This window comes from Carassius gibelio, chromosome B14 (genome assembly GCF_023724105.1).
Source record: "Carassius gibelio isolate Cgi1373 ecotype wild population from Czech Republic chromosome B14, carGib1.2-hapl.c, whole genome shotgun sequence".
In the NCBI taxonomy this organism is placed as follows: Eukaryota; Metazoa; Chordata; class Actinopteri; order Cypriniformes; family Cyprinidae; genus Carassius; species Carassius gibelio.
In genome coordinates, this window is record NC_068409.1 from 5,728,562 (window position 1) to 5,747,783 (window position 19,222).

General features: G+C 38.6%; 1 protein-coding gene across 3 annotated transcripts in view; it reads left to right on the plus strand.

Moving 5' to 3' along the window:
* LOC127970980 (glutamate receptor 3) overlaps window positions 1–19,222 on the plus strand; it is a 125,070-nt gene that overhangs the window by 75,929 nt on the left and 29,919 nt on the right. For all 3 annotated transcript variants that reach the window (XR_008156725.1, XM_052573705.1, XM_052573704.1), the window contains exons 5-9: window positions 11,976–12,029; window positions 12,510–12,671; window positions 13,730–13,897; window positions 14,129–14,233; window positions 15,868–15,972. Coding sequence is in view for 2 of the 3 variants with exons in the window: in XM_052573705.1 (XP_052429665.1) it covers window positions 11,976–12,029; window positions 12,510–12,671; window positions 13,730–13,897; window positions 14,129–14,233; window positions 15,868–15,972 (594 nt within the window). In the remaining variant the exon portion in view is untranslated. The remainder of the gene's footprint in view (window positions 1–11,975; window positions 12,030–12,509; window positions 12,672–13,729; window positions 13,898–14,128; window positions 14,234–15,867; window positions 15,973–19,222) is intronic.

The following is a 19,222-nucleotide window of genomic DNA, read 5'->3' on the forward strand; positions in this document are numbered from 1 at the left end:
AAATGATCATTTAAATGCTATTTTTCTTAATTGCATTAACACTCACAGTCAAGACACTTACGATTGCATTTTCATTCGGTGTCCCGCAATGAATGTAGCAAAACTCAATGTGCACATTGAAAATGCATTCCGAGCCGATCACGTGTCCCCGCCCTCGCGCCACGTCAATCATTGTGTGAACAAGGCGGGGCTTACAGAAGGTCAGAGACTCAAATCTCAAGAAGAGGATTCAATCAAGTGAGACAACATGGACAAGACAGTTGGTCCGTGTATGTTTTGATCATTTCGGTTTATGGCTTCAATATTTCATTCGCACTTGTGGGCGGAGCTGAAATGCTGCTTTCATCTGATTGGTCGAATCGGATCGGTTTTCATCTGACAGCCTTCAGCTCTGTCTTTTCATTCTTTCAGACAGAATAAGAGTCAGTGCGAGTGAAGCACTGAAATGTCTGAAACTACGCTCACTGTTAATTAGCATAATATTTGAATCAGATGTAGCTGGGCACATAATTCGTGCTGCTGAGACCTGCAAATTAGTTCTAGGTTGTAGTATTGTATGAATATTGTCCCACTGATAAATACAGTGCAAATAGTTCTGTCCCTTTGGATAACAGTGAAGTGGAAATTAAAATCAATAATAGACTGAACAGTTCCATGTCTGTAACATTTACCACTCTCATCTTTTAAGTCATAAGGCACTAGGTATGTGTGTGTGTGTGACATTAATAAATAATTGTAAAAATGAATATAGTTACATTTCTAAATAAAAATAGTAAAATTAGCTCAATGCTGCTCAGTGCTCCTGTAGCCTACCCCAGAGCGCCCTCTCGCGGCTGTAGTCGGTAATGTTTTCTCTTGGTCTTGAATAAATGTGACATATAGTCCAGTGCGACTTATATATGTTTTTTTCCTCGTCATGACGTATTTTTGGACTGATGCAACTTATACCGAAAAACACAGTTAACATTATTATTATTATTTATTATGAGAGTAATTGACACAGACTAGAACTTTAATGTTTCACCCAATTCAGCTCATATCTTTAGACTCGTCCGACTCGTGTTGCTTGTATAACTGGCCAGACTTACCTTCCCAAAAAATCCTATTTAATTTTATTTCATAAATTTAACTATATTTATTTCCACTTTACTGTTATCCAAAGGGACAGAACTATTTGCACTGTTTTTATCAGTGGGACAATATTCATACAATACTACAACCTAGAAATAATTTGCAGGTCTCAGCAGCACGAATTATGTGCCCAGCTATATCTGATTCAAATATTATGCTAATTAACAGTGAGTGTAGTTTCAGACATTTCAGCTGAAGGCTGTCAGATGAAAACCGATCCGATTCTACCAATCAGATGAAAGCAGCGTTTCAGCTCCGCCCACAAGTCCGAATGAAATATTGAAGCCATAAACCGAAATGATCAAAACATACACGGACCAACTGTCTTGTCCATGTTGTCTCACTTGATTGAATCCTCTTCTTGAGACTTGAGTCTCTGACCGTCTGTAAGCCCCGCCTTGTTCACACAATGATTGACGTGGCGCGAGGGCGGGGACACGTGATCGGCTCGGAATGCATTTTCAATGTGCACATTGAGTTTTGCTACATTCATTGCGGGACACCGAATGAAAATGCAATCGTAAGTGTCTTGACTGTGAGTGTTAATGCAATTAAGAAAAATAGCATTTAAATGATCATTTTGCCACAGTTTTTGCTTTAACATGTTAGACATATCTAATCATTTCTGTAATACATTTTCATTTTAATTTTGCAACTTATAAAGCGTTAAAATTAATATTCATTTTACATTTTAAAACTGGTGTAGTAAATGGCAAATGAAAATTATGTAATTTAATTTTCATTTTCATTTTGCACCAAACGTTGCACAAATGTATTGGAAAATGTAAATGTAAATACAGAAATGCATTGCCATTTTACATATTGCATTGTCATTTTGCATATTACATCCCAAATTGAATAATGCTACCCATATGCTTCCATACAAGACTAAAAATAAAAAAAAAATTAAAAAAAATCTCATTAATAATTGTAGAAAAAAACATAATAGGTCACTGAATTTTTCTAAACAATCATACTGAAAATTTGTCCAAATGTAAGTCACTTAATATTACTTTAAATGTAGCATATTTTAAAATTAGGGTGACCATATGGGCCATTCATAGGGGACACGTCCCAGTCAGGATTTTAATATTGCCTAAAATATCCAGGTTTTGGTTATTTGCACTATGCAGGTTGATCGTTGTGTCACATTCATGATAGCTATAAAGAGCAGAGCAGACGGCTCCTTATGCTTTGAATCGCTTTCTCGTGTCTGTTCGTTCGTTTGACTTGAAGCATTGTGGCACACTTTGTTTTTTTGGGATTTGTGCACAGCGCATATTTGCACCGCTTCTATTGTTCATTCTAGATCTCATCTTCTAACACACAGCCCCACGATTGGTCGATTATGTACAATACCTGCATGTTATTGGTCAAACTGCTCTGGATGTTTTAGGCATTATTAAAATCCTGGCTGGGACGTGTCCCGTATGAAGGCGCATATGGTCACCCTATTTAAAATGCATGCACTTATTTATTAATGATATAAGTTTGGTTAAAATATAAAAGAGTGACAGGACAAATGGGCATCTGGCTCAAGGCTGTTTTAGTAGATGAACACATTTTTTGTGCAACATAAAATCAGACAGATGGCCACCATAGTGATGTTGCTGAGTTTAACAAAAAAAAAACAGAATCCATTGGCTCGGGCATCTTTCAGGTCAACTGGGGGTGGGCAATGATCAGAGACCCCAAAGCAGGATTGATTTTTCAGCTCAAGATCTCACTCTACAAACTTGTAGGAGGAAAAAGTGGATATGGAGAGATTGTTAAAATGCAAACTTTATGATTTTAGATGGGTCACAGTTGTTTTGGGTGGATTTTGAAGCATATGTCTTAGATGAAAAGCCAGATTGGTATTGAAAAGGCAGCTATTAGTGCTAATGGTCCACTTTTAAGACTGCTCTTCTTTTTATATATATATATATATATATATATATATATATATATATATATATATATATATATATATATATATATATATACTGTATATAAATATATATATATATATTTTTTTTTTCTTTTTTTACTATCAACAATTATTACCTCAGACAGAGGGCTTTCTACTATGTAAACAGTGGTGGTTGGTAACCGCTATCAATAGTTCTGCCTCTCATCGTGTCAACTCCTTCTTTTTTGCTCCCATCAAATACTTCAGGTCAACATCATTTCACTTTCTTAGATTAAAATTAAATTTGCCACATTTTTAATAACTTATTTTTGCACTGCGGAACGTTTCTCACTGGATGAGTTTCGGCGGACCGATTATACTGAAGCACCAGCTAGCGTTCGCATATCACCGCAGCACATGATCGAACCTCAAGTATCACCTCAACGCAAAACATATAGCAGCTTGCGTGGACTTTACACTTTATGTTGAACTATGTATTATTTTGTTGGTGCAACAGTTTATGTTGAACTCTTTATTGTTTTGGCCAAGGTTATTGAGAGTTGGACTTAGTATTTTATGGCCTCTGAAGCAACAGAGAGATGTTTTCTAATAGTCAGGGTTTCCAATGTTCTGAATGTGATTGACAGTATTGTGTTTTACTTAAAAAACACTTTACAGAAGGTTCCAGCACCTATAAGCTTCCTGAATTTTTGAAATGTACTATTTCTAAATTGTTTCTAAATATGCTATTGCTACACTTCATGGCAAAAATTGCACTGGTCTGCTAGACTTGGTTGAACAAAAATAAACAATATTTTGTTGCTTAAGCTTATGTATTCAGTCATTATTCAATGGTATACTATAAATCCATGTGAAAAAAAATTACTTCGCACTGTTCTCAGATCAAATATTTATATGTGATTAAAATGCGATTAATTTTGATTAATTAATTACAAAGCCTCTAATTAATTAGATAAATTTTTTTAATCGAGTCCCGGCCCTAGAAAAAAGAAAAATGTTATTTAGATCATTCAAACTTCATGCATTTCTATGAGATGCTTACTGGGATAGTAGTGTATGCATATTCATTTTATTGATGGTATAATGGATTTAAATCATTATGATTTGGGAGGTTTTACTGTACATGTGGCTTTTTAGTAAACCACTTAAATGTATTTAGGATTATGCTTTCCATTGGATCAGTCCGATGTTCCAATGGTGATTTGAGTAAAAAACAATATTAAAGGTGTCTAATGTTTCAGACAAGTTATACATGAATTCAAATCCAATTGCATAGGCTAGTGTATTTAGTTTGTCTTTTGGAAAAGAGCCAGACCTGCTCAGCTCACAGAGGTCTGAATTCAAAGCAGCTGAGAGGACAGGAGAGGTACAGATGCCTCTGCCAGTTAATTAGAATGTATCCCCCCGGGATCTCTCGAGCTTCTGGCCTGCCCACATAAAAGCTAGCCTGAGGGAGCAAAAATGAAGATAACTGAGTGTTCTAGAGAGCTTTTGGAAAGCGTTTGGGGCAATTTGTCCTCCCCCAGCCTCAGCCCTCAATGAGTTTTGAAGAACGCTTATTGATTGGTCGTGCCATGAGGTAAGTGTTGGAGGAGGAATTGATGATGCTGCAGCTTTTTTGTTACCCGAGCTGCACTCATGCTGTGAGTGAAGATAAGGCCTGCACATGACAGTTTAAACCCACTTTGCATTCAGAATCATATATTTTAATTGTTCTTATACATAGTTATATTTTTTTCCTATGCATTGCTAGTTGTTTAGTTACAGCTCAACACTGCAGTGAATGTTCTCTATTTTATTATTCTTCTCCACAATGTTCCATAATTAATTTAGCTTCAACTGCATAATATACAGACTTCATTCAAACTTTGTTTTGTAGCCTTAGGTATGTCATCATTTATTTTTATTTATTTTTTCTTCTTCAGATATAGGCATTGCTACAATTCACTTAGGACGGCAAGGCACAAGGAACCAAGGAGTTTTTGAATATCACAGTCTTTGGGGCTTATAAACATAGGATTATTGGGACACACCTGGAATCAAATACCTAACCCTAACCCAAACACAATAAATATGAGGAAGAAACTTGGTCACAGGGAGCAAAAACACACACAGGGAGGTCCATATCCCTGACATAACTCCTCGTCCTAAAGGTGTGTCCTCGCACAGTAGAAAAAACATGGGGAGGGGAATGGGTGGGAACTAGGAAGGAGGCTCAGGAGGAGAATGGACACCAAGGAGGAGGCCGGCAGACAGAGACCAGGGGGTGACAAATGAGGGAGGAGCCAGGGAGGCGACAGGAGGGACCTGGAGCAGGAGAAGGACAGCAGGACCCAGGCCACAGCCATAACAGTGGCCCACGTTGGAGCCCATGGTGGGAGGAGCCATGCAGGAGGGATGGCTGCAGACTCCAGGGGGCTGACCAATGGTGGCGGAGCAGGTGGAGGGGGAGCCCAAGGCGCTACGGAGCCAGAGCAAACGAGGACCAAGGTGGATCTAGCAGGAGGAAGGAGCCCAACGGAGCCGGTGATATGGAGTGATGTGGCACAGCCAGAGGAGAGGAGTCCAGTGGCATTATTGGGTTGACGCCCGAGCCCGGTGGAGTTGGTGGATTGACAGGTGACGGTGGAGGTTAGTGAGCTAGGGGCCAACGTGGAGCCACTGGGTCTACGAGCCGAGGCAGAGTCCAGGCCTCGGAGGCTGGAGGTGGAGGTGAGGGATCCTCCGACCCCATCGACACTGGTAGAGGAAAGTCCTGATGATGGTGGGCTGGCGGGTGGGAGGCCGGGCATTTTCAAAGGCACTGGAGGGCACTTTTGAGGAGTGGGCACTGAAGGATCGGAAGACCCCTCATGGCTGAACGAGGGAACCAAGGATGAAGGAGGGCTGGACGGGACCAGCAGAGACAACACTCACACTGCTCAAACCATCCGCAGCTTTCTTCCTCATGGTGGGCTCTGTAGCCGGGTCTTGCATCCGGGCTGATGGGTTGGGCTCAACTTCTGGGGCGATCCTCTGCTCAGTCGCTTGGCTTTGTTCTGGCTCACGGATCGCTGTATGAAATGGCTCTCCATCATCGGTATGCTCCATTCCGTGGGGACATGGGGTGCTGAGCTCTGGTTTAGGAGTGGCACTGGCGATCAGCCCGTGGAACGGAGATCCATTTCTCACCAGTATCCACTCCACAAAGGTGACTCAGAGAAAACTAAAACAAAACAGAGGGGAAACGCAATAAACTGTATTTAGGTCAGTTCTTGTGTCACAATTCACTTAATACAGCATGGCACGAGGAAACGATGAGTTCTTGAATATCACAGTCTTTAATAATCCAATAACAAGGGGAACGCAGGAGATAAAGGAACTCATGGAAAGATGTTCAGAAATGACAAACACAAATTGTGCCCTTGGAATTATAAGGTTCTATCTGCATTCCAAGTAGTTTTGAGATATTGAGCATCAAAGTTTTTGCATTCCATTCGACTGTGTAGATAGAACCTTATTGTTTTTTAAATTAAAATCCCACAACGTATACAACATTTAAAAAAAAATCTATCACATAATGTAAATGTTTTGAGAACCTTATAATTCCAAGGGGACGAAACTGAAATGACTGATGCTTTTAAACACAAGATAATTAGGGAAGAACAAGACACACCTGGAATCAAAATTATAGAATCTTTTTTTTTTTTTTTTTTGAGAAATCATTCAAATTTTACAATTAAATTAAAAAAGTCACTAGTTTTGATATACTAAAGTACAGCAAAATATTGCTACTAAATGATAAGTGTAATACAAAATAATAACAAAAAAAAATGTTTCCTATAAAGTTTGTAAATCTCTCTAAAATTACATTACATGCTGTATAGAATGTGGAGCATTCAAATTCTAATAAACACTGATGATGTCATATGTAGTATTTGCAAAGAACAAGCTCTTGCTACATTATAATCCCCCATTTCTGTTGCATTCTCAAAACTCTGGCAACTTGATAATACCTAGAATATCGAAGTCAACCGTGGGCGGCAGATCCTTTTCCTATTTGGCGCCTAAATTCTGGAATATCCTACCTAACATTGTTCGGGAGGCAGACACACTCTTGAAGTTCAAATCTAGATTAAAGACCCATCTCTTTAACCTGGCTTACACATAACACACTAATACACTTCTTATATCCAAATCTGTTATCATTTTTTAGGCTGCATTAATAAGGTAAACCGGAACCGGGGACAGTTCCCATAACACCTGATGTATTTGCTACATCATTAGAAGAATGGCATCTACGCTAATATTAGTCTGTTGCTCTCTTTTTCTGGATCAGCACCTAGAAAGGACCTCTACAGTACTGGAAGAGGTCCTTTCTAGGTGCTGATCCACCATCTGGTCTGGATACGTAATAATTTTTAATTAGAGGAGACCAGGACAACTAGATGAGCTAACTGAGCTGCATGATGACATCACTGAATTCAATGATGAACTGCCTTTAACTGTTATTTTGTATTATTAACACAGTTTTCCTAATTGGTGTTCTTCAGTTCTTTATATACAGTAGCACTATATAAATAAAGGTGGCTTGACCTGACTTTTGGTCTTCCTTTTTTAAATTGATTTACATATTGAATTATTGTGATTTATATTTTCTTTCTTACATTCTTTAGTTATTAATTTAGCATGTTACTATCAGCCTCTCTCCATTTCTCTCTCGAACACTATATTTTACCTAACATTTGAACACTCTTTTGCTGCCTTGCAGGCACAGATATTTCCTCTGGAAAATGCAAATCTAGTTTTAATTATTCTTATTATTATTATTATTTATTATTCAGTTTTGTTTACTTCTATGGTACTATCCAATATCATTTTCTTCATCAGCCCCCAAGAAATGAAACCCTAACTGCTCACTGCAAGGAAGAGCAATTATATAGTCCCTGCTATGCCATTAAACATCATTTTCCTAAAACAATCAAAAGGATTTTGCAGTTATTGCGCTCAAGTCCAAATCCCAGCTCTGCGTGTTTTAGCTAAAGGTCACGCCTGAGCTGTAATGACCCAGCAGTCTGATGTCTGGTTTTATTGAACCTCTGGATTGAATGCTTTGCGATTGCTTTCACTTGGGCTCATGTGCTGGGCTCTCTCTGTCAGACCCGTGTGAATAGGTTATGTCTGTGGGCGAGCACAGGGTCACTCTGGTCTGTCTTTGCCCGTCACAACGGGGTGAAAACTACCCTCAAGGACACCAAATCTCTTTCTGGCTGGCCAACACAAAGGTGACAGAGCTCGAGGTGGGATCAATGTGCCAGCGGGGGTCGGAAGATTACAAAATGAACACAGGAATCCTCGGGTATTTACTTCACATTAACTGTAATCCAGCCCCATAATGCCTCTCAGAAATCAGCCCACCTTCATCTGTCTATGTTAGATGCTGGGATTTCAGTTATCTGCTGCTGTCAAATGTTACAGCCCTTACGAAAGGAAAATATATTTACCAATATATTTCTTAAAATATATTGTGATATATTGTAATATATTATTTTCCCTTTTTATTTTCTAATATATTATATATTTGAATACATTTAATAATATATTGATGATACATATATTATATAATATATTGCAAAATATACAAATGTTTGCAGCTTTCAATATATTGCAATATATTGAAAAATATATATATATTAAATCCCATATATAAGAATATATGCCTAATATATTACATGATATTTTCCAATATACTGCAATATATTTTTGTTTCATAGTGGAGTTGTTGAATATTGTCATTTAAAGTGCCCATATTATGTTTAATTACAAGTTCATAATTTTATTTCTGGGCTAGAATACATTTAGATGATTTACAGATCAGAAAGGACTTTATTTTTATAATTCTATACACTGCAGCAGCATGTCTTTTCAACCCCTGCCTGTAACACTCTTGTTTTAGCTCCTGTCTCTATAAACACCCAACTCTGTCTGCTCCAGCCCAGTCTGTTGTGATTGGTCAGACGTATAAAGTGTGTGTTTGAAATGTTTGGCTATTACCATAATCAGGTTTTATCTCCTGAGGCTTCACGAGCAGCTGTAAACAATAACTATGGCATCTCTATAGTATGTCCATACAATGTTTTTTGCCCTTGCAGTGAAAAAACAAAAACAAAAAAACAACATCTTCTCAACATACCCAACTGTTGGTGAGCTAATGATCAATTTTTAACCAGATCAGGACCAGTTGGCATGCTTCAAAACGTACTTGACCAGCTTATGCTGTTTTTTTGTTTGTATGTTTGTTTGTTTTTCTCAAAAATTTTTTTTAGAAAATTTCAAGGACTGATTCACTTCAAATGTAAATTCTATCATGTCTTCTGTTAGTGCTAGTGTTCTGTGCCATGTGTGCGTCAGGTCTCGGCCTGGACCCTGTGAATGAAATCGTGTCATTAGACCCTGGCTGTGTCCACATCAAGGTTGTAGAGTGGTCCTGCTGGCCCGCAGGCTGTGAAGTTCAGTCGTGATCTCTGTTCTTCGCCCGTTCTCGCTCAGGTGTGAGGAGCCTGTAGCAGTATTTGTTTGTGGGACAGGACTGATAACCTCACTGGCTCCGAAAGCCTTCGGTGGATCCAAAAGTCAAGGGCATTATGGCAAAAGAGCATCAGAGAAGATAAGATATCATTAGATTACAGTCTTTCATGTTTTTGGGGGAAGTGTTAAAGGTTGGCCAAAAATGAAAAACACTGTCATTATCATCTCACCCTTATGTTGGATCGGAGGTTGTCTTTTCTGTGGAATAAGAAAGGACATGGATGATATACTGTAAAATGTTCATATCAGAAATAATTTACTGGAACGAACAAAAAAGGTTCTCTAAAAGTACTGCAAGTATTCCAAATGAGTGAGCTGTAATCCATTTATCACTGGGTAACACATTATTTCTATTCCACTTTAAACATTCTATTAACTATAACTCTGCAACTACCTGTACATGTCAACTAACTGAATGTCCTGAATGAGCAAATCACTACTGAACTGTAATACATTTGCAACTCTCATTAGAGTATCAGTAGACCCTTAGGGTTAGGGTTGGTAAAATAAATTGACATACAGTACTTTCAGAGATGCTTAGTCAGTTGAACGTGTGTTGGCGGAGCATCAAAATAAACTGTGAGCGGATATTAAGCAGACAGTATACTAATAATAACATTTTAATGTCTACTTGTTGGTATGTAGTTGCTGTTACTTATAGTTAGTCAAATCTTTAATGTGGACTATCAAAAAAATGTATAACCCTAGACTGTTAAATAAATATTTGTTCTGTTCATGGTGCTTTTTGTTGTCTTTTGGACTTGACAGTGCCTAGTCACTGTCTACTCCTTTAGGAAGAAATGAGGGTTTAGTAAATGGTGTGACAAGAGGTCAATTTTTGGTAAGCATGTGTTCTGTCTGTCACGGTTTTGGCAAGGGAGGAACTCAGGTGCAGACAGGGATTCTCAAACAAAGGGTTTATTACAAAAAGGGGAAAACAAAACCCACGAGGGGGAAACAACAGCTAGGGCAGGAACTAAACAACTTAACAGGGCAGGATTGATAAGACAAACAAACTCTTGACACTAACTACAAACACTCACGGTAATACAAGGACTTCAGAGGGTACAGCACAATCTCACACACGATCACATAAGTAGAACACATCTGAGAAACACAATGAACCGACGCAGGACAGAGCACACTAGGAGATCTAAATAGGGGGAACAATTAAGACACGACAGGTGTTACAGATAGGACAATCACGACACGACTAGGATAACAAGGGGGGCGGGGCAAGGGAACGAGACAACACAAGCACATGGCCCAAAGACAAGGCCATGCGCTTGTACACAAAACACGGGTCTGTCATGATCCTGCCTCAAGACTAGGAAAAATCAAGGACACGAGGGCAGAATCATGACACTGTCTAGAATGGTGCAATCGCTCAACTTATTGCTCATTGCTCATTACTGCTTTCTCCATGCACTTTCCTTCATGATCTTCACTTCAGGTACACTATTATATTACATCCATTTCATAGCATGATATGAATTTGCAGTATTGTTGCTGTCAACACTGACCAGCATTCACAAGCAGTCATTCTTCCCCTGAGCAACATTTTTAATAGATGGAAAAAGGTGGCAAAATTATTGTTATTATTTTTTAATTTGTACAAAAGTTGCCATATCTTACTAATACAGAATGAATGAGAAACATTTGTAAAAAGGGCTTTTTGTTAACACATTATTTGCATGGTTCCATGGACATTCTACTACCTAGAGTATAAGTCATTTCATGTCAGCTAGCAGCCAATAGAGTATTAGTACCCTATTTAGAGTACCCTAACCCAACAATATACTTATACTCTAATGATATTTTCATCGATAGTGACATAGAATAACATTCATTTGGAAGTGAGCATTACTATCACTTAAAAATCTGTCTTTTAAGTGCATATGTGTTCACCCTGCACAAAACATGTGTCTCATGTTAGAACTTACCTTGGGGTTCAAAATGAATCATGAGGACACATCACCCAGGATCATAAACAGCAAAATTATGACCATGAAGTGAACATTGTTTGTACGCTTCACTTATGGCCACGGTTGAAAGGGGTCTGAGGTGAAGGTTGCAGGGTCAGATCGGGTCAGACACCGGCACCCAGCAGCGACACCCTTTGTGCATGCGTAGGAAGTCAGAGACATGTAGAGGTTTGTCTATGTGTATTCCTGTTGGCCAGCGTACAGTAGCAAGCCACATCAAAGACTGTCAGCCGCTGCATGTGGAAACATCCATCAGCGTTGAGCGCCTTTGTCAGTTAAGACAGTGTAAATGGAGAGAGAAGCTCACCTGAGGGAGGTTATAAGGCCCCTGCGCTCTTCTTACATGGATTGTAAACTGTTATTGATTCTCTTTCCTGTAGGTTGTGGCACTCGGAAAGAACAGTCGGGGCTACCATTATGTTATTGCCAATCTGGTAAGTTTCAGCACCTCTGTACTCTTAACTAAATGAGAGACATTTTCAGAAATAAAGGCAATTCAAAGACAAATAACAATGTTCAAGAAGATTAAAAGATACTCATCCACTACAAAACATGCAACAAAGTGTAATATATGTATACATGACTGTTTTTGGTCATTTTTATATGATGTTCAACAAAATGTAATAAAATGTAGTAACAAATACTTTTATATATTTCTACACACTATTGATACACAAGTGTCATTTTTTTAATCCTAAAGTAATATATTTGAATTTAAAATATTGGTTTTATCATGGTTCTACCAATTTAACAACCTTATACAATACTAATTTCAATATACCACAAGGTGATTTTCCCCTTTTAGGTTTTGAAGCACAAACATTGTTTTGAATCCATTTTCACATGGTGGTTGTTATGTTTTCAACATCTCATGGATGCTAAGCTTGCTTCTTTTCCATGATCTCTTTCCTCAGGGCTTTACCAACATCAGCTTGGACAAGGTCTTTCTGGGCGGAGCAAACATTAGTGGCTTCCAGATTATCAATCCTGAAAACACAGTTGTTCAACAGTTTCTCCAGAGATGGGACCGTCTAGATGAAAGAGAGTTTCCTGAAGCTAGAAACACTCCGCTGAAGGTCTGAAACTACTTATAAACATCCATCCATCTTTGGTGTCTCTTCTTCCTCTTCTGATCTTTGACATTTTCTTCTTTGCCCATTTTCTCTATTATCCTTCCTTGCAACGGTCGATATACTGACATTCAGTCCAAGGTGCTATTAAAACTGGGGCTTAACTGACATCTAATTAAACAATGATCATGAGATGAATAGATTTTAAATGCTGTTTTAATTAAGCTTTTAGTTAGTGGATGGGTGGGTAAGAAATTACCACACTCTCATTGAACAGGCAAGCAGGTTTAAAAACACCCGAATGTTGTAAAATGTCCAAAAAAATCAAGGGAACATTTTAATTATATTTTGCTTTTAGAAGCCCAGTACATATTTTGCACTGTGACATTGTTTCTATAAAAATTAAGTATATTTCACACAATAGACTCCTTATTTTAAAAGACAACATTTTATTTTTCATTAATTTTGCACTTGCAGCCAGACACATTGTCCAAGTCTTTTTTAATGAAGGCATCAAAAGGCATTTTGAATTGAGAATGTAAATGCACAATATCTCCTTTGATGTTACCTTTGTTATATTTTAGTCGCTACATTCCTCAGTACAGTCGTTTGAAGAAATACAAAACAATACAATAGCGCATCTCATGGCAAATTAGCAGATGCCAGCTCATTCTCTTTTCTTGGTTGAAATGGGATGTAATTACAGGTTACACCCATGAACAACAATAGCAGCAAAACCCTGTAGAGTCTCACATAAACTAAACATTTTACATATCTCTGTAATTACAAACCTTGTTAACACTCTTTACATAGCAAGAAACAATGCACAGGCTACATCCCTGAAGTGTGTCGTCTTTTGTTGCATTTGCCAGCTATGATTACATGCAGTAATGCATCACAATTATCCTTCATTATGTACATCAACATGCGCTTGTAGACCTGGAAGAGGGCAGCTTATTTTAACCCTCTTCGAAATGTTTACTTACAGATAATGTGTTTGCTTATTTTAAACTGCTCTAACAAATAACTGTTAATGTGAGGTGCTTAATGGTTGTTGTGCACAGTACACTTCAGCACTGTCTTATGATGCTATCCTGGTCATTGCGGAGGCTTTTCGATACCTGCGACGCCAGCGAGTAGACGTGTCCAGGCGAGGCAGTGCAGGCGATTGCCTGGCTAACCCTGCGGTCCCTTGGAGCCAAGGCATCGACATTGAACGAGCTCTCAAAATGGTAAAACATCTATCTTTTCTTTTGCTCATGCAAGATTCTGAGTGCTTAAGCTTGTATGAAAATGACAATAACCATTTGTAATCTCTCAATGTGTGATTCAGATTGTCAGAGTGAGCACTTTGAAATGATTTATGCCTCCGTATGATTCATATGCTCTACTCTGACACATCCGAGTGTATTCTTAAATGCCATACATCATTGTTATTTTGCTGGTTTCTTTGTTTCTGGCAGGTCCAGGTGCAAGGGATGACTGGCAATATCCAGTTTGACAGCTTTGGCCGCAGATCAAACTACACTATTGATGTTTATGAAATGAAAACAGGGGGCCCAAGAAAAGTAAGTCGTCAGTAAATTTGTCCATTTTTTTGGGTGAGCTTTGTAAATTCAGTGTATGAACCCAAACCAGGATAAATTTCAATATGTATATGGTATTCTACCTAAGTCTGAAGGGGTAAAAAAAAAAACACATACTGTACACACACATTTAAAATGTATAGTTATTCTCAATAGAGAAAATAGACCAACAATATTGGTGACTAATCTTGCAATTGACTTGCTGTAGCAACAATTAAGTCAAGAAATCACAGGTAAATTGAATAAAAACCTCCCCATTTAATTATCAAATGTACATTTTGTTTAGAAGTAATGTAAATTAAGCATTATCTACTTAAAAATGCACTAGTATGCATACATGGCTCAGAATTCTTATTTCATTTTGTGTACTTACCGTGTATGATGTGTATGCTAAATGTATTTAAAGAGAGGATTTTGGATCTATTTTTATCACTCCATAAATCAAAATAACACTGACAACAGCCAGAAAAATAAAAACATTTTCACCATAGCAATAAAATGTTATATAAATCAAGCAAATGATATATGAGCAAACCATCTGTAAAAACCTTCAGAATATAGATAGAAATGAAAACTGCGAAGTCTGCTGTATGTAAGTGTTACTGAAGAGATGGTGATAGATAGGGAGGAAGGGATGAAGGAAGGAAGGAAGGAAGAATTCACAATAGTGCAATGTTTGAATAGGATCTTGCCTTAATTGGTCGCAAAAAGTAGTAGCTGGACAAGACCTTTAATATGTCTTAACTTCTAATTTCAATAAGAAATATATCACAGAAAATAAAACTGTGCTCATCAAACTGTATTCATCTTTAAAACCGCCATCCCCGTTTAAAAAAGTTTACTACCTACCACTTACAGCAGCTTGAATGAACATAACCAGTATGCATCAGTCTTCTTGTGAGCTAATAGAAACTGCCCTTTGTAACATAGCATTCCAGCAACAATCGCCACGGATGAGAGTAGATTAGCCTAAGGTTAGATGGGGTCAGTGTCGGTAAGGAGAAGTGCATTGACAGTGGCTGTCAGAAGTGATGTACAAGACTGTGTTGGACCTCTCTGCAATGTCACCTCAATGATTCCCTAGTGGCTAGTGCTATTGCTAACTGTTCTGACACATGTCACTCAGCCGCTAAACAACTCCAACATATAGCAAGGAGGAAACATACAGCGCACTCTTGTGAAAACAGAATGTAGTAAATCATTAAAACCTAACCAAGTTTAGTTTTTGTTGAGCAGAATTACATCCAAGAGTAACTTTCAGCTTTTGCATGCCTGAAAATTCCACCATAAGCATTTATATATATATATATATATATATATATATATATATATATATATATATATATATATATATATATATATATATATATATATATATATATATATATATATTAACAAATGTCAGCCAAGAATTTGCCTTTTTTGTTTAACTCCAGGCAATAACAGCCGAAGCACGGAGACCTAATACTTTTTTAATGAACACAGTCTTATGAGAGTACACATCCACAACAGCCTCCTTAGCCGAACAGAAGGGATGGGGGGGGGGGGGTTAGTTAGCGTTAATGCAGTAAAAATGTCTGCTGTTTGATAATAATGCAAATATTTTTCCTTTGCAGATCGGATACTGGAACGAGTTTGAGCGCTTTGTTAATATAATGGATCAGCAGTACACCAACGATTCCTCAGTGGAAAACCGAACAATTGTGGTCACTACTATTATGGTACACGCTCCATGACATTTTAAACGTGTCGCATATTCTGCCCATCAGGGTCATGGTGTTGACTCCTAGATTGATACATTCTGTCCTGGGCGGGTAGAAGTACATTTCTTTTGTGTTGCTTTCCATCCACTCATTACACGTTGAAACAGTCGAACACGAGGAAACGTGACGCATGAGTGTTTCAACTGTATCCGTGTGGGTGTCAAAGCATTTTGATTTTCCATATATCAGTGGCCTGTCGTAGCAGTGACATCACAATAACGGCATTAGGTATGATGGTTTTACATTGACATCATCAAAGTAGACATACAATGCATATGTAGGTAAGACTTGTTTCCACTCATCAAGTAAATGGTCAATGACACATGAGCTACAACAGCAAGCTAACGCTTACCACAACAACAAAGGGTTCGATGGTTTGTCCCCAGCAAAGTTAAAGTGTATTTGAGCGAGGCCAGGTATGAGGCCCCTGCACAGATCCACTTTACATTGACCGGAGGACTGTTCAGTGCTAACATATCACTTCATCTCCTGCCGTTAATGACATTAGCTTTAGCATCCGCCTCCAACTGGCAAAGCCAACACGCATCTCTGAGGAATTCAAATCAATGCTCACGACATCATCCCGTGTAAAACAGCAATCGCTCGTAATTGTTTTGTTTCACCAAAAACCAAGGTCAGTCTTTCAAATGACTTGAATGTGAGCAATTAAACCAGCAGCTGTCCGTTATTCTATCAGAGGGATTCAGGAGGAAAACAATTGCACAAAAGGATGAGGTGAGAGGATACATTCAGCACAGAACAAACAAACCATTGCTAACCCACTGGCACCCTAATTGTCTCTGACTCTAATGGGATGCATTCTCTCTGTGAGAAGCCATATTGTTTGGTAATAATGATGTGCTTAAAAAAGCAAGCCTCTGCTGCAATGTTTGAAATAGGGGGGGCGAAAGGGAGGATAAAACCAGCTTGCGCAAAGTTCAATTCTGTTTGTCGACAAAGTGCTTTTGAGTTTGGATCCTAAAAATGGGTTTTTGTTTATTTTATTTTTTTAATGTTTTGCTTTGTTTTTTTTCCCTACTGAAAAGACCATATATTGCGTTTTTGGATGCTGGTCCCCAGCATGGCACGCTGGTATGCTACTGGTGTTCCCTAAACCTGTAAATCAGCCAATTTCACTAAAACGGTCATGCTAGTTGACCTGTGATGGTCCAACAGCTAGACCAAAACAGCAGTAGACACCTATCCATCAAAACCCAGCATAAACCAGACCAAAATGTATGCTGGTATAAGCTGGTCTTTTTAGCAAGGCTACAGTATGTTCAGTGTTCTTTCTGTTGGAATGATGAAGGCTTCTGTCGCAAATAGATGCAACGTGCTTGAATGTGTCTGAACAGAATCAACACATTGATTCTCCTGCAGTCACTGCCATTTACTTCATGAATCGGATTCCTTCTCACTTCATACGTTCTTGCCTACCTCACCTCTCACCCTCAACTGCCAGTGCATTTCAGACCCCTGGGATATTGCACCACGGCCGTGTGTGTGTGTGTGTGGGTGGGTGTGTGTGTGAGAGAGAGAGAGAGAGAGAGAGAGAGAAAGAGAAGCAGAATCAAACCTACTTTGTCTACCTACATAGTCTCCAATGTTGCTTAATGATCTCATTCCCTGTTTACACCTGATATCATCCATCTCCAGTGTTATGATCCCAAGAGGATAGTGCTAAATATAGGCAAACAGAGTCCAGAGATGACGCAGTCATCAGAGGTGCTAATGGGAAATGCATATGGCAGCCACTCACAGTGCTACAGTGATGTTTGTGATGAATCACACGTGGTTACTTAAGAAGCTCGTTAATTCCAAGGCCCTTCAAAACCTTGATCCAGACTAATACCAGAGCCCAGATCTAGACCAAGATCCAAGACCCAGACCCAAAACAATTATCCTGGGGTGTGTTTCTCAAATTTATCGTTAGATAACTATGGTCATTAGTTCCACTATACTCTATTGGTAACAACGTTGACCAGGGAAACGCACACCTTGATGGTCACTGTCCTGCAGAGTTTAATGCCATCCCTGATCAAACCTGCCTGGCTGCAATTTCCAGGTAATGCTGAAGACATAGGTTAGATCAAGGGTGTCCACTCCTCTTCCTTGAGATCTACCTTCCTGATCAAACACACCTGAACCAGCTTATTATTATTACTACATTATTATTATAATCAGGAACACTTGATAATTATGACATGGTGTGCTGAAGCAGGGCTGGAAATGAGCTCCGCAGAAAGGCAGATCTCTAGGAACAGGATTGTCCACTTCTGGGTTAGATCTTTCAGCTACAATTCTGATTTTGGGATGGAGCTTTTCAGGACAGTGGCCCATAGCCACACCAAGAACCAATAATGAATTTATTGCAGCATTATAAACTTGGGTATGACATGCTTAGACTGTATGATGATTACCACCTATTGACTCGTAGACTACGATGCATGCTACTAAAGAAGAAAAAAAATATCATCAGCATGTGCTAGTGGTAAACAAAAAGCATGATGAATCACATTTTAGCAATTATATTATTTATGTATATAAAAAAAAACTGAGGGGAGCCAAAGAGGAATGCATAGTAATGAATAATAATAGTTACTTGCATTTATATAATGCCTTTCTAACCATTTAAAGCACTTAAGAAATTGAGTTAAGCAGTTTAATGTTTTAGCGCCATGTCGCATTTATTTCATCACTTTTTTACTGGCCAGTAATGAGGCTGCAAACACACTGTGCAATGAGCATACTGAATTTCTGATAAAATGATCGCAGGAAATATTTGGTCGCAAGACCGTGACAATGGACATCTTTGAACCTCTTTCACTGTACGACAAAGGATGACCATTTAAGAGCCATGATCACAGAAACTGCCACGATTGTTACACAGTGCCAATCGTTCATCTGGGACAGCCGAAAATTGTGTGTCTTGAGCTTAAGACATGAAAGAATGTGATATCATGTGATATCTTGAGGTCTCAAGACCAAGAGCATGAGATCCAGACTTTAACTGTCAGACTGTACTTCAGGTGTCGACAACAATTTGTCTCAGTTGGCAACCTGTGATTGGATCACCTGAGATTGATGGTAATGTTAGGTGTAAAGAGGGTCTTAGAAATTACCAGTTTGGTCTGACTGTGGCCACATGTGGATCAATGTCCTGCAATCCCCCGTCTGCTGCTTCAGTTGTTCCTCTTGTGTGTGTTCC